Source organism: Bos grunniens, chromosome 27 (genome assembly GCF_055505025.1).
Source record: "Bos grunniens cultivar Pamir isolate PY7600 chromosome 27, Bosgru_T2T1.0, whole genome shotgun sequence".
Lineage (NCBI taxonomy): Eukaryota > Metazoa > Chordata > Mammalia > Artiodactyla > Bovidae > Bos > Bos grunniens.
In genome coordinates, this window is record NC_141191.1 from 35,165,304 (window position 1) to 35,180,916 (window position 15,613).

Below are 15,613 nucleotides of genomic sequence, written 5' to 3' on the forward strand. Positions count from 1 at the left end.
CGTCCGTGGCGGTGCTATGACTGGCTAATCCGATAGGACTCACTCACTGAGCAGGAGACAGAAACCTATGTTCAAGTGAGAATTCCCCCCCTCCCACCCCCGGTCACTGGTGTGACGAGGCAGTTTAAAAATACTGTCCACATTTGCATAAGCAGCTTCATTTCAGTCCAAAGATATAGAGCAAGCCTTGACCTCAGCTTTTGAATTCTCAAGCTACAGCAGGAGGACAGGGCCACCTGGGCAAGCCTGTGTGTAGCTGGGAAAGCAAGTCCTCCTCCTCCCCTGCCTTCAGTCTTGGGGATGTCGGAGCGTTCGCAAGGACCTTTAACTCTGAGGCCAGACAGATAAGGAGTGACTCATCTCTGCCAGATGATGGAATCCTACTATTGTAAGAGCTGATCTGAAGCTCATAAACATTTCTCCCTTTCTGGATTAAAGACAGGATTTCCTTCAAAATCTTTATATTATTCAAATGTCTTATCTCTTCCTGATTTTCCTGGTTGGTTCCAGGTTGTTTGCCTTTCCTTTAAATGAAAGTCGCTCAGTCGTGTCCGACTCTTTGCAACCCCATGGTCTATACAGTCCATGGAATTCTCCAGGCCAGAATACCGGAGTGGGTAGCCTTTCCCTGCTCCAGGAGATCTTCCCAACCCAGGGTCTCTTGCACTGCAGGTGGAATCTTTACCAACTGAGCCATCAGGGAAGCCTGCCTTGCCTTCAGGCTGGCTTGAAACAAAGTTAAAATCATTCAAAGAACTAAGTTTTTTTTTTTTTTTTTTTAATAAACACAGTCATTTTAAAAGGAAAGAAATGACAAGGGAGAAAAAGAAGCCTAAGAAGATTTATTCTAAACTTTCAAACTATAAAAATAGAAGAAAAAAAAAGTCAAATAAAGGTGCTGCAATGATAGAACGTGAATATACATTGCAAAACGTGCTAACATGTGAGCAAAGCAGAAATATCTAGGAGGCGTTTGGAGATCTAAGACTTGAGCTCAAAAGAAAGGTAAAGAGAGATAACATATTACCACAAACATCAATTAAGAAGGGGAGTTTTTAAGATGAAATGGTCAATGCTTAGGAAGCAGTCAAATGCTTAGGAGTCAAGAAAAATAAGGAGTCAGAAACTGCCAACAGATAAAATATTGCTGGGTATAAAATCCACTTTCCTTCGACTGTTCAAAAGATAGATAAGCTTAAAAGAGATTAAAACCAAACAGGGACTGAAGATACCTTTTTGGTACTAACAGTGCTGCTTTAGGAAGAGAAAGCATCAGAGAAAAAGATGACAGTGAGCGAACTCTTCATAGCTTTAGAGTCATCTTAATTTCAAGTGAATGATTTTTATGGGTATACAATCTCTTTACATTTTTAGCTGATTTCACGTGGAAAGACCTTTTTTTTCCAGTAAAGAATCATAGGAAATTTCTTAATCTGGTAGAAAAAAATATGCTAATGGCAGCTAAAATAAAATTCTATTGCCCTAAATATTCCTTTCAAAAAAACTGGGGGAATTCCCTGGTGGTGCAGTGATTAGGGCTCGGGACTTTCACTGCCAACACCCGGGTTCAATCCCCGGTCAGGGAACGAAGATCCTGCAAGCCACGCAGTTCTAACCACACACACACACACACACACACACAAATATCCAGTATTTTTATTAAAATTCAAGAAAGAAATTTATCAGGATGAATAATACACATCAAATCCGGCAGAGTTCCAAATCCTTAAGAGTTTTCAAACATTAAGTAAAATCGTATTCTCTACAGGAACCAAAACCTTATGTCATCATTGAAGGTGGAAAGAAAAATGTACAGCCAGTAAACTGCTCATGCATTTTTTTCTTTTACTTTCTGAATAACCTGTAAGTTCGTAATGCATATAAACAGTTTCTAAGGATTTTAAGATCTAACAATTTGAGGCTGGAGAACGAGATATAACCTCTAACTTAGTGCTAATGGGGCCAAAGAAGCTGTCTGGCTTTTTATATGTGAAAACGGCAAGCTGAGAGTTACTGGGCCTGGCCTTAGTGGATAAGCCCACCGAGGGCTGGTGGAAGCCAGTGTTTAAACAGAGCCTACGCTCACATGCCTGAGGCATTACACCTGCCAAGTAGGAAGAAGTGCAGAAACATTTCCACATGTTTCTAATTTGGTGGGAGAGAAAGCAGCTAAAGCAGCTTTACAAAATACACAATTTCAGTAGTGATAGCAGGTCTCCTGCTGCTGAGCTGTTTGGACACACATCTTCATTGTTGGAAAGATGTACTTAGGTTGCTCCACAGAACAGCCGCTCTTTAGAAGGAAAGATAGCTCAGAATTGGGAGGAAATACTCGGAGAGAGAATACTAAGAAAAAAGGAAAGAAAATAGGAGTGAGTGGAATCTTGTTTTTAGATGAGACTTTGTTTGCTTTATCTGTCTCAAAAAAGAACATATGAGTGAGCTTTTAAGGAAGAAATATACATCTGTACACCTAGATGTAGTTATCAATGAACCCAGCTTGAGGATAGTCATTCCAGGCACCAGCTCTCACTGGGCTTCCCTCGGGCGAAGGGGAAGGGGAGCTGTCCAGTGGTGTCTGCAGACACTTCCGTGGGCTTCTCTTTCCCTTCCGAGCCCTCTGTAATGCTGGACACCAAGGGTGTGGACCTCTAGCGACAGCCAGGAGTCACAAGGGTATCAAAAGTTAAAACACTTAAATCAACCATCCTCAAGGAAGCAAAAGGAACGTTGTTCAAGGAAACCCCTACAAAACCATACACGGTTACAAAAAAAACAGGCTGATGCATGCACATCCCTGTCTGCACGGCTTAGCAGAGGCACAGCCCTAACAACAAGCAGGGTCCTGGGACACCAGCTTCAATGTTCTACTGTCAGAGCGCAGCATCACTTTTATGGCACCTTCCCATAAGCTTAGACCTGCCCCGTGTGTGCCATAAAAGTCTAATTAATCAAATTCAACTAACAAGAGCTTAGCTCTTCACTACATTTCTTTGAAAGAAAATGTGGTGGGTGAGGGGAGAAAAACAAGGGAAAAAAAAACAACCCTAGATTTTCCCCCAAAGCTCAACTTTAAGGCAATGGTCTTGGTAACATTTAAAGCAATCAATGCCACTTACCACGTCTATATCTTCAAACAAACTGACATTCCTTTACCCCAAGAGACTGTAAGATCCTAAATAATGAAATATTAAATTATGCCCCTGCTGCTAAGTCACTTCAGTCATGTCCGACTCTGTGTAACCCCATAGACGGCAGCCCACCAGGCTCTGCTGTCCCTGGGATTCTCCAGGCAAGAACACTGGAGTGGGTTGCCATTTCCTTCTTCTACATGATTAAAAAAAAGAAAATGAACTAAAACTCTTAAATCACATCTAACCATTCTAATTCCTGGATATAACCATTAACTGAAAGTTTAAGTGATATAAACGGTCAGACATAGCAGACAACCAACAAAGACAGAATCGGCTTTAAAGTCTCACTGAAAAGTGACTACTAGACATATCATTGCACTGAACTATTTCCTGGATTCCAATAAAGCAGAGTGGATATGAAAAATGAATAGGCTATCTTCTCTTGCCTCTAACTGCTTCCAGCCCTATTTCTATTGTGAGATATATTTTAAACTGTACATTTTAATATTTTTATCAATGAGGCAAGAAGTCTAGCCTAGTAAGTAAAATTGGATATTCTCCTATTTGCCGGATTCTTTACAGCAAAAGAAAGTCGGGCCAGCAAGATGGTTCTTAGAACCTCAGCTAGAACCAAATTCAGGTTTTATGCATTTTCGTGATCTCAACGGTCACCAGGGCTTCGCATGTCTTTTCACTGCAGGTCCGTGAAAGAAATACTACAGTGGATGTATTTGGAGGGGAAAAAGTTAACTCCTCTCCTTTCACTGATTCATTCACTTAATAAGCAGTGTAAGATACTACACGAGCTAAGATCTGTGTGGGGAGGGGGAGTGCATTTAATAAATGACTTAAGAAATATAAAGGCATTTCATAAACCACTTAGCTTCAGTGTCATTTTACAGCTACAGAACTAAGATGGCAGAACTGCTAGTGTCCACAATTTCTCTTTATCTCATCACTCAGTTTTATTTTCTTCATAGCACTTATCACTATCTGAACCTAGACACGTTTACATGCACACACACACACACGTGTGTGTGTGTGTGTGTGTGTGTGTGTGTGTATTTTCTGGCTCCTCTTACTAGGAAGTAGGCATCTTTACTTTTCACTTGCTGGCCAACTTTCAATTCTTAGAAAAGTGTCTAGCACACATTAGGTACTCAGTGGATATTTGTTAACTGAATAAGATAAACAATAGAAAATGAGAAAAACATATTGACTTATCACACTGACACTTGTGAGAGCCTAGGACAAGTGTGACCTTTTACTCCAGTGAAAGATCATGTTGATCTGCATAAAGAAGTGGAACTCAGCTACTAAGGAAAAGATGACTTGGTAAGATGTAAACATTTCTTTGAATAGAAGATAACAAATTAACTTGCATACCAGATAGAAAAGCATTCATTTCTTCCCAAATAGGTCTGGGGACATCTTCAAGTCATACTTGTACATTAGAATATTAATGAAAAACTCTTCATTCAAGCTAGAATTGATTTGTTACATACCTGGTTATTAAGGAAATTAAAACTGAAGCCTCAGAGATGTTAAAAAAAAAAATTAGTAGCACGCATCTTAAGTTACTACCAAAGGATGACTTTTATAAAATGCTACCTGAAGTTTTAATGAGTATGTATGGACACGACTGAGTGACTGAACTGAACTGATGAATACTAACTCTGATTTTAATAAAGAGTTCCTTTGTTTACCTCAGGTTATTTTGCAGCAAACACACTAGTGATGAGTGTAAATCTAAGCTCTCCTGGCAAACGTTGGTCCAGGAGGTTCCTTGGTGGCACAGTAGATAAGAATCTGCTTGCCAATGCAGGAGACATGGGTTCCATTCCTGGTTGGGGAAGATCCCATATGCTGTGGAACAGCTGAGCCCATGAGCCACAGCTACTGAACCCGTACTCTAGAGCCAGGAGCCGCAACTACGGAGCTGAAACCCCAGTGCCTTAGACCCTGTGCTCTGCAACAAGAGAAGCCACTGCAATGAGGAGCCTGCCCACTGCAACAAAGACTAGCCCCTGCTTGCCACAACTAGAGAAAGTCCACGAGCAGCCAGGAAAACCTGGTGCAACCAGACCAAAAAAAAAGCTGAAGTTCTGGAACAATGGGAAACCAATTTCATTAACCATATTCTCACTGACTTTCCTCTTCATCTTCAGAAGCCAGTTTATTACAAGCAAGATTAAGTGAGACTGCTAAACAAAGACATCGGAGGCAAGACTTTTAGTGTCACATGTTTTTAAAATATTTCTTTACTCTGATGATGTCCATTCATTTACTCAACAAATATTTACTTACCACCTGTCATCATAACCCAAGCTCCTTGCCAGAGATCAGAAGAAATAAGTTATCAGAAATATTTACATTTGAAGAGATAAAACTGGAAAAAGATCTCTTGGACTTCCAGTAAATGTGAAAATATTACAAAAATTTTCAAAAAGATGTTTCAACTTACATTTTGTTCTTCTGGTTCTAATTTGGGGATTTTGTGTGACTTGCGCTCTTCAGATCTAGATGAGTCATGCTTGTTGCTCTTTTTCCTCTTTTCTTTTCTGCTTTCATGCTTTGACTTTGTGTGCTCACTTGCCTGGACTTCATTTAAAAGGTCTCCACAAAGGGAAGACTCAAACAATTCCCTGCCATTCTGGATAGTTTTGGTTATTTTTAGTTTAATTTCAGGTGAGCCAGTCTTCTTTGGAATCACAGTCTGTGGTACCGAAGGAGGAGGTGGTGGTGGCTGTGGAGGAGAAGGCTTTTCCAGAATTTCATGGGGTCGTGTGTTTGGAATTTCTGAATGGTAATAGTCACTGGGGCTAAAGTTTCTAACTGCACCAAAGCCGTTGGCGGACCCGTTGGGATACTGGTTATACGACTGGTATTTGGTTTGAGTTTCGTACATGCTGATGGACGGTGGGTAGCCATTCGTGAGTGGAGGAAGATCTTCTGTTGTGGGTGGGTACTGAAAGCCTTGCTGCAAGGTAGCTTCATATGGTGTCTGGCCACCATCTTCAACAATGTCACTGTTGTTATCAAAGGCATCCTCCTGGCGGATGTTGGCGGAGTCAATGAGTTGAGGTGGTTGCTGAATTGTGTTTCCCATGATCCCTTGCATGAAAGAGAAAGAGAAATCCATTGTTCTGCTCCAGCATCCTTAACTTTCCCTTTCTCTCATCGGGCCTAAAGTTTTAAAAGAAAGATCAAAAAGTGTTAGTTAATAACCTCAAAGGCTAGATGGCTAATCAAAAGCAAAGGATTAAAATAAAATATTCTGAAGCCCATTTTCATATCCAGATCTGCACAAACACTGTTTTTAAAACAAGCAGCAATGTGATTCTGACACAGAACAAACACTTTTTATTGTAATGCTTATCTGTTTGAAACTCAATGACTGTCATAATAACTTGAGTAACAAAAATTTTGTCCTCTTTGCAAACATGCAAAATAGTTTTGACATTCCTTTGTTTCCCAAGTTAGAGATTATAAGTCTCAGTTAAAACTGGTAATTGCAAAATCAGCAGTGTCTTGACGCATACAAATTAAGTTCCATGGGAGTTTTCCTTGGATCATTCATGTTTTGTCCAGTGGTTCTGTTATTACAAAAATAATAAAATCTTATCGCAAACATTTTAAATACAAAATTTAAAAGGCCAAATAAGTCATGTGTAACCACTGTAAATACTTTAGTGGGTATTCTTCTAGATCTTTCTCTATATATTTACACACAAAATGTTTAAAATAGTTTAATCTGTGACTTGCTTATTCAACTTAAAATAAATCCTAGCTATCTTTCTACATCAGCCATGTACAGATCATTCTCATACATCCTTTACTCTCTAAGTGGCTGTGGTCACACTGTAAACAACTGTGGAATCTACCATATTTAACCATGAAAACCACTCAGTTGCTCACAACTCTTGGATATTATAAATGGGCTTACAGAAAACTTTCTTGAAACTGTATCTTTATGCGTATATATATTTCTCTAGGACAGGTCTGAAATTCCGATGATACTGTACAACTGTTCTATAGAACAGTTTATTATAGGCTGTACCATATCAATTTATACTCATACCAACAGTGTGAGGGGACAGCTAGTTCCCATGCTCTCGCCAGTATCTAGTTGTTTTTATTTTTTTTTCCTATTTTATTTTTTTAATTTTATTTTATTTTTAAACTTTACAATATTGTATTGGTTTTGCCAAATATCGAAATGAATCCGCCACAGGTATACACGTGTTCCCCATCCTGAACCCTCCTCCCTCCCCATACCCTCCCTCTGGGTCGTCCCAGTGCACCAGCCCCAAGCATCCAGTATCGTGCATCGAACCTGGTCTAGTTGTTTTTAATCAGTGATACAGATAATAGAATCATCTTTACTTTTACAAAAGGCACATGTCAAGATCTATATACCGATGACCCTGATTCAGTAAATCTGGGGTGAGGCCTAGGGCATGAGTATTTTTTTTTCCAGTTCTATATGTATTTGTTATTTATTTTTAGTTGAAGGATAACTGCTTTACAATATTGTGTTAGTTTCTGTCATACACTAACTTGATTCAGCCATAGGTATGCATATGTCCCCTCCCCATTTAACCACCCTCCCACTTCCCAGCCCATCCCACCCCTCTCGGGTGTCACATGAGCTCCCTGAGTCATACAGCAAATTCCCACTGGCCGTGTATTTTATATATGGTAGTGGATATATTTCCATGCTACTATCTCCATTCGTTTCACCCTCGCCTTGACCCCTACCCTCCATGCCCACAAGTCTGCTCTCTGTCTGCATCTCCACTGCTGCCCTGCAGGTAGGTTCATGAGTACCATCTTTCTAGATTCCATATATAGAGCACGAGTATTTTAAGGCCATATTGCAGCTAATCCTGCTGCACACTGTTGGCCAGGTCACTGCTTTACTTACAGTTACTGTGCCTTCTCTAGAAGGTGTATGGAATTGCCCACACCGTGTGACAATGTTACAGTATGGATGAGCATCTGTTAGGAAATGCTTTAAGACCACTCTGCTCTGTCATAGGTTTGACAGGTCCACATCCTGAGACAGGAGATTAATGGACTGCCCAGATATAATTTTGAAAATCCTGTAAACACCTCTTCTAAAAAGCTCTAAGGCTGAGAGGATTTCACTACTGTGTCAAGTCTGATGAGCTAACTGTAGAGGGCAGAATGCAGGGAAGTGGATTCGGAGACTAGAGCCCAGTTCAATTCTGTGATTTACTGGTAATGTTCACCATCGTGGTTCTAGTAGAAAAACGATAAAGCAAGTAAGCCAAAACAGTGAAGGGAAGAAGGAAATAAAAGCGGACAACATTTTCCAAGGTGTAGCCAATAAAACAGCTGTTGATTCTGATGTTTGCAAGTGGAATGAATGTTACCAGTTCTTAACTTGCAAACGAATGAATATGAGAGCTTACAGAAAATCAAACTGCCTTTACTGCTCTATACTGGAGTGAGGTGAGGGGGAGGGGGGCAGCCACAGGATGTGAGAGAGCACTCCCACTTCCTTAGCATCTACTCTGGGCCAAGCACTTTTTACATATCTCACTTAATCCTCAAAACAACTCTTCAAGATGGAGTGACTCCTGGCTCACAGATAAAGAAAGCGAGCTGCAGAGGCGTTCTTCGGGGGCTTGCTTAAACCCCAACGCCAAGGAGGCTGAATTAGGATTTGCATGTAGGCATCTCTGACTCTGAAGCCCAAGATTTTTGCCATCATGCCACTGCCACTTTCCTCAGATGTTAAGTTCTGAGAGGATTTGCTTCTTTTGTTCACGTATTGGGTTGGCCCAAAAGTTCATTTGATGTTTTCCATTACATTGTATGGAAAAACCCACATGAACCTTTTGGTCAACTCTGTTCTTTATTGCTTGGTCACTGCTAAAACAGCAACTAACCATTTCATAATAACCACCACTAACACTTAAAAGAGAGTTTAGTATATGCCAGGAGCCACTCTAAGAGCTCTACAAACAGGACACCATTTAACGCTCCCAACAGACAGTCTGGTCTCAGAGTCCGTGTTCCTAACCAGCATATCATACTGATAATGCTCATAAAGGTTAGAAATCATATATAGCTTAAGAATTGAACCTTACCTTAATCTGACCCTTGACAAAAATATGTACCTCACAGACACAAGAAAGTATGTTCTAAATTCTGTAAACACACATGGGGCAAGTATACAGGTAGAATTCAACAGTTCTCCAAACTTCCAACTTGAAAGCAAATTAAACACCAGCATTTGACATCATGCAATCTGTGTTTTTGGTTCTTGTAACTGTCATACACAAGATCAGCTTCCAGATAACATCCCATAGTCTTTAGAGGTTTTCAGGCACATGCACTCAGGGACTGCAAGGAGATCAAACCAGTCAATCCTAAAGGAACTCAATCCTGAATATTCACTGGAAGGACTGATACTGAAGCTGAAGTTCCAATACTGTGCCCAACTGATATGAAAAGCCAACTTATTAGAAAAGACCCTGATGCTAGGAAGGATTGAAGGCAGGAGGAAAAGGGGACAACAGAGGACGACATGGTTGGATGGCATCACCAACTCAATGGGTGTGAGTTTGAGCAAGCTCTGGGAGACGGCAGAGGATAGAGAAGCCTGGTGTGCTGCAGTCCATGGGGTCAGAGAGAGTCCGACATGACTGAGCGACTGAACAACAATTCAGATTTCTGATACTTCTGACTTAGTTCCAAACACAAACTTCTAAGAAGTCTGGCATTTTCCCCCTTCTCTTCTCTAGCCCTATAACCAAATATTTTATTTTAGTTTGAACTAAGAAAAGAAATAACATTACTATATTACAATTACAGTATAAAAGTTAGAGGGCTTCCCAGGTGGCACTAGTGGTAAAGAACCCACCTGCCAATGCAGGAGACATAGAGACATGGGTTCAGTCCTTGGGTTGAGAAGATCCCCTGGAGAAGGAAATGGCAACCCACCCAAGTATTCTTGCCTGGAGAATCCCACGGACAGAGGGGCCTAGTGGTCTACAGTCCAAAGGATCACAAAGAGCTGGATACCACTAAAGTGACTTAGCACACATGCACGCATACGAGTTTGCAATTACACAGTGTTTTCACATACTTTCTTATTTGATCGGCCAAACAATCCTGTAAAGCTGACAGGGCAGGTGTTAGCTTCATTTTTCAAATAACTACATTCAATATTTGCCAAATTTCCCAAGACTACAAAGCTAATTAGCGAGTAAGCCTGAAAAAGAATCAATCTCTTAGCTTTCTAATCCTGTGTTCCTTTCACGAGACCCCATGCCAGAGACTATCCAACCACCCAGAGACAACACAAAATCGTCTTGAGAGTCGTATGTTCAAAGCTTAGCAGACTGTCCTTTCCTAACTCAGCTTTGCTTCCAGACTACCCTGCACTGCTCGCTGCTTCCACTGTTTTTCCAGCTCCCAGGCCAGGAGCCTCAGGTTCATATGAGGGTGACTGATTCTTCCTTCTCAGTGAAGCCATAAAACTAAACATTGGACAAGTCTAGTACCTATTCCTTTGAACTCTGATTTGTTCTCCTTTTTAAAAAAACAATTTTATTTATTTATTTTTGGCTGTGCTGGGTCTTCACTGCTACTCAGGCATTTTTTTCTAGCTGCAGAGGGTGTAGGCTACTCTCTAGCAGCCACGTGTGTGCTTCTCATTGCAGTGGCTGCTCCTGTTGCAGAGCACGGGCGCTAGGGTGCATGGACTTCAGCAGTCACCGCTCCTGGGCTCTAGAGCACAGACTCGGCAGCTGCGGTGCATGGGCTTAGCTGCTCTGCGGCATGTGCAATCGTCCCAGCCCAGGGATCAAATCCGTAGCTCCTGTATTAGCAGGCAGATTCTCTACTGCTGAGCCACCAGGGAAGTCCTTGATTTGTTCTCTGATTTCTATATCCATGTCAGGCCAGGCCCTCGTCAGCACCTGATCCTGGAACTACAACAACTGATTTTCTAGGTATTTCTCACCTCTAGTCTCTTCCTGCACAGCTGCCAGGGGATGCTTCTAAAGCCAACCTGCACCGAGTCTGTTCCTATGTTGATGTTCTGAACTTCACACACCAAGTCTCTTCTGTGCCTTTCAAGATTTTCCACAATCTGATTTTTTTTTACCAACCCAAATTGCAAGGGCATGAATGACCTTTTCTGAGCATCCACTGAGCCAGATATCTATAAACTGTGGCCTAATATACTTTATTTAATCCTACGAAGCAAAGTATTACCCCCATCTTACACATGAGAAGGGATGGGGCTCAGAAAGATCATGTGATTTGCCCTTAGTCACACGACCAACAGAAGTTGAATAAAATGGTGAAATTTGTATCTTTTAACTCCAGTACAGAACCAAGTAATGTCAGGTGGTACAGTGGTAGGGAACCTGCCTGCAGTGCAGGAGACACGGGTTCCATCCCTGGGTTGGGAAGATCCCCTGGAGGAGGAAAGGGCAACCTGCTTCAGTATCCTTACTGGGAAATCTCCTGAACAGAGGAGTCTGGGGGCTACAGCCCATGGGTCGCAAAGAGTTGGACAGGACTGAGCGACCAAGCATGGGATGCTCTACATGGCGGCTGCCTCATAATCTTTGAACTACCCAAACTTCCCACTTTAACCCAATATGCTCCAGACACACAACCCAAGGGCCTGTCAGGCAGCTTCACTCACATCCCACAAGCACCTTAAAATGTCTAATAGTGAACTCTCAGTTTCTATTTTACTTAAATGTGTCCTTCCCCTAGTCCTTCCCCTGAGAAGAAAATGAAACCTCCACCTACCAGCTGCAGAAGCCAGAAGCCTGGGAATCATGACACACCCCTTTCCCTCACTCCTACTCTTGTCCAGCCGATCCATAAAATACCCGAGCCTTACTCCCCAGGCATCTGACTCACGCTGGTCTATCTCATTCCACCTCTGGTTCCTCACCGAGGCTCTTGCACAACCGTCTCCCCGATCTCCACACAACCCACGTCCCCAGAGAATGGCCCGTCACCTTTAAAAAAATGAATCCAACTGTGCAACCGCCCCTCAAAATATAGCAGGAAAGACGAACAATAGGGAGGACTCTCACAAATGTCATTTTGAACAAAAGTGGTCAGACACGGCGATTCCACTTACACAGTACACAGTGTGATTTCATTTACACAGGGGTCAGAAACAGGATGAAGTTAGGCCTAAATCTATGGGGACGGCTGTCAGAATAGTAGCTGCTTTCTTGAAAATGGTGCTGTAGACACTGGAAGGGGGCCACAGGGAGGTTTCTGAGCCGTTGGTTATGTTTGATTTATTCATCTAGATAGTAATGACATGATTTACTGAAATAGGCAAAAATAAGCAACAAAACCTTCAATGCCCTCCCAGTGGCACTCAAGTAAAATCCGGGCTCAGTATCATGCCTGCGCGCTCAGGCCTCAGTTTGTAAACTACCAAAGTCATCTACCATCACTCGCCACAGAAGCATCGCACTCCGGCCACAGGGGCTTCTTATCAATTTCTCAAATGTGCCCACTTCATTTCTGTCATTGGAATTTTCACCTCTGTTGCTCCAACCACCTGAACACTCATTATCTCTCAGAGAAGACTTCTGCAGTCCTTAGCACCCTGTCCTCACTGAGTCTGTTTTGTGTCCTTTATAACAGCACTTACAGTAACATGCCTTATACAAATATGCGTTTGCCTTTTTATGGTCTCTCTCCCTCATTCCACTGCATGCTCTACAAGCACAGGGACTATGGATATCTTATTCAAGGCTAGATATTCAATACTGTTCAGTTAATAAATGAATGAAAGCATCCCTGACTTCAAAGGGCTTAAAACTAGTATACCTTCACTGACCTGCAGGATTTCTGGGGATATTCGCCTATAATGTAACTCTACTCACCCACTAATCCCTGGTTTGGTAGAAAATGAGTTATGCTTATTGCAAAAAAACAAACAGAAACACTGACACCCATAGTTACATGGTCAACTGATCTTCCACAAAGGTGTCAACTAATTCGAGGAAAAGGACTTCCCTGGTGGCTCAGTGGTAAAGAATCCGCCTGCCAATGCAGAAGACATGGGTTCGATCCCTGGGTCAGGAAGATCCCCTGGAGAAGGAAATGGCAACCCACTCCAGTATTCTTGCCTGGAGAATCCCACGGACAGAGGGGCCTGGAGGGTTACAGTCCATGGGGTTGCAAGAGAGTTGGGCACAACATAGTGACTGAACAACAACAACTAATTCAAGGAAAAAGGATGGTATTTTCAACAGACAAGGCTGGAAAAAAAATATGACTGGATAGCTGTTTGGGAAGAGCAAACCTCACCCTTACTTTACTTTATACAAAAAAATACTTAAAGTTAGTTCATAAACCTGGTACTCAAACCATAAAACTTCTAGACTAAAAACATGGGAGAAAATATCCGATTGTGTTAGGCAAAGATTTCTTCCACAGGATGCAAATATCATGACCTACGAAAGAAAAAGATGGATAAAATGGACTTCAAAATTAAAAACTCTTGCTCTTCAAAAGACACAGTTAAAAGGGAAAAAAAGTGAATCACAGGCAGAGAGAAAGGTACCTGCAAAGTATATATCTCATAAAAAATATCCTTATACTCTTACATTCTAGGAAATGGGGAGAGACCCACTAAGGGTTTTTGAGCAAAAATGGGACCAGTTAAATGACGGTTTCAATATTCATCACTCTACAGGTGGCTTACCAATTGCAAACAGGATTGCGCACAGGACAGAGCACTTCACACGAGGGAGTAGACACGGTTTTACCAGAGGCGGGCCAGCTGGCCTCCTGGGCCTCATGGTGTGATTCATGCACACATCATCATTCCCCAAGTCCCCTTCCCAGTGCTTACACCAAACCTCAAAATGAGGAAGCAATCAGACAAATCCAAAGTGTGGGACCTTCTCTCAGAATACTGGCCCCGGCTCTTAAAAAAGTGAAAGTTACAAAACTCTTTATTTGAAAAGACCAGTGCAATTCGTGAACTTTGATTAAATCCTGGATGTAAACACAAGCATACACAATGAGGTAAAAAACAGTGTTTAGGAGAAAATGAAAATTTAAAACGCAAACTAGGGGCTTCCCTCATGACCAAGACTCCACTCTCCCCATGCAGGGGGCCCAGGTTCTAGATCCCACACACTGCAACTGCAGGTCCTGCCTGCAGCAACTAGGACCCAGCACGGCCAAAGAAATAAAAATAATAATATTTCAAAAATAAATAAAATAACTAGCTATTAAACAATGGTGCTGTTAATTTTCAAGGGTATGATAACACTAATCTGTTAATGTAAGAGAATGTCCTTATTCTTAGAAGAGCTATGCTTAAATATTTAAAGTGTCCTAGGATCCACAACTTTCAAATGGTTTAACATTTAAACAGTACATATATCTAGAGTAAAACAAAGCAGGCAAAAAATGTTAACAACTAATCCAGGTGTCGACTATAATAGTCTTTTAATTTTCCTTAAGATTTGAAAAATTTGAAAGTGAAATGTTGGGGGAAAAAAAAATTTAGCCAAGGGGCTGGAAGAAATATTAAAAAGAAAAAGCAACTGCTTCTTAAGGCAGAACAGCATGCATTAAATCTTGACAGCGTATTCTGACCAACTCAGCCAAATGGCTCACTGTATCATATTTTCTAGGAAGTCTAAGCATGAATAGAGCCACACTTTCTCATATTGCACCTCCAAATAACACAATAATGCAATCAAGAAAGCAATTTTGATAATTAAAAAAAAAAAGATATTTTGAAACTATAAAATTCTTTACATAGTGATTTTTATACATACTGGAGTCTGGTGGCCAGCATTCAAACAGCAGACACACTGATATAGAGAATTAGGAGCCAGAGATGCGAGTTCAATCCCTGGGTTGGTAAGATTCCCCGGAGGAGGGCATAGCAACCCACTCCAGTATTCTTGCCTAGAGAATTCCATGGACAGAGGAACCTGGTGGGCTGCAGTCCATGGGTTCGCACAGTTGGACACAATTCAGTGACTAAACAACAGCAAAAGTGTTGCTGTAGGAATTAAGAGAATCCATGAGCAGTACTTTGGACAATGCCCAGAGTTAGAGCTCAGTATCTGTTGGCTGTTACCATAATATTATCATTCAGCACAATGCTGGGCACACAGAACTTAGGAAAAACCTGATCTCTGACCCAAAGGCATTTACAGTTTCTTTAGTATATAAGACAAGATAGGATATTATGGTCAGGACTCATAAAACAGTAAACAATGTAAACAACATTAAACAGAAGGTGACTAAGAGTTACACTGTGTGTCATCACACTTACAACAGACATTGAGAACAGTGCTCATGTAGGCAAGGAGGCCTCTAGACCACGAAAGACAGGCAGGATTGGAGGTTAGGTGTTTTTCACCCACACATTTTAAAACTACTCCACAAGAGTCATCAAAAACTCTCACACCTTGGTCATTAACAAAGCC

General features: G+C 41.5%; 1 protein-coding gene across 7 annotated transcripts in view; it reads right to left on the bottom strand.

Moving 5' to 3' along the window:
• The window catches only part of NSD3 (nuclear receptor binding SET domain protein 3), a 97,931-nt gene that overhangs the window by 56,575 nt on the left and 25,743 nt on the right, over positions 1-15,613 (bottom strand). For all 7 annotated transcript variants that reach the window (XM_086380238.1, XM_086380237.1, XM_086380236.1 and 4 more), the window contains exon 2: positions 5,599-6,320. In XM_086380238.1, the coding sequence (XP_086236364.1) occupies positions 5,599-6,276 (678 nt within the window). In that variant the 5' untranslated portion in view covers positions 6,277-6,320. The remainder of the gene's footprint in view (positions 1-5,598; positions 6,321-15,613) is intronic.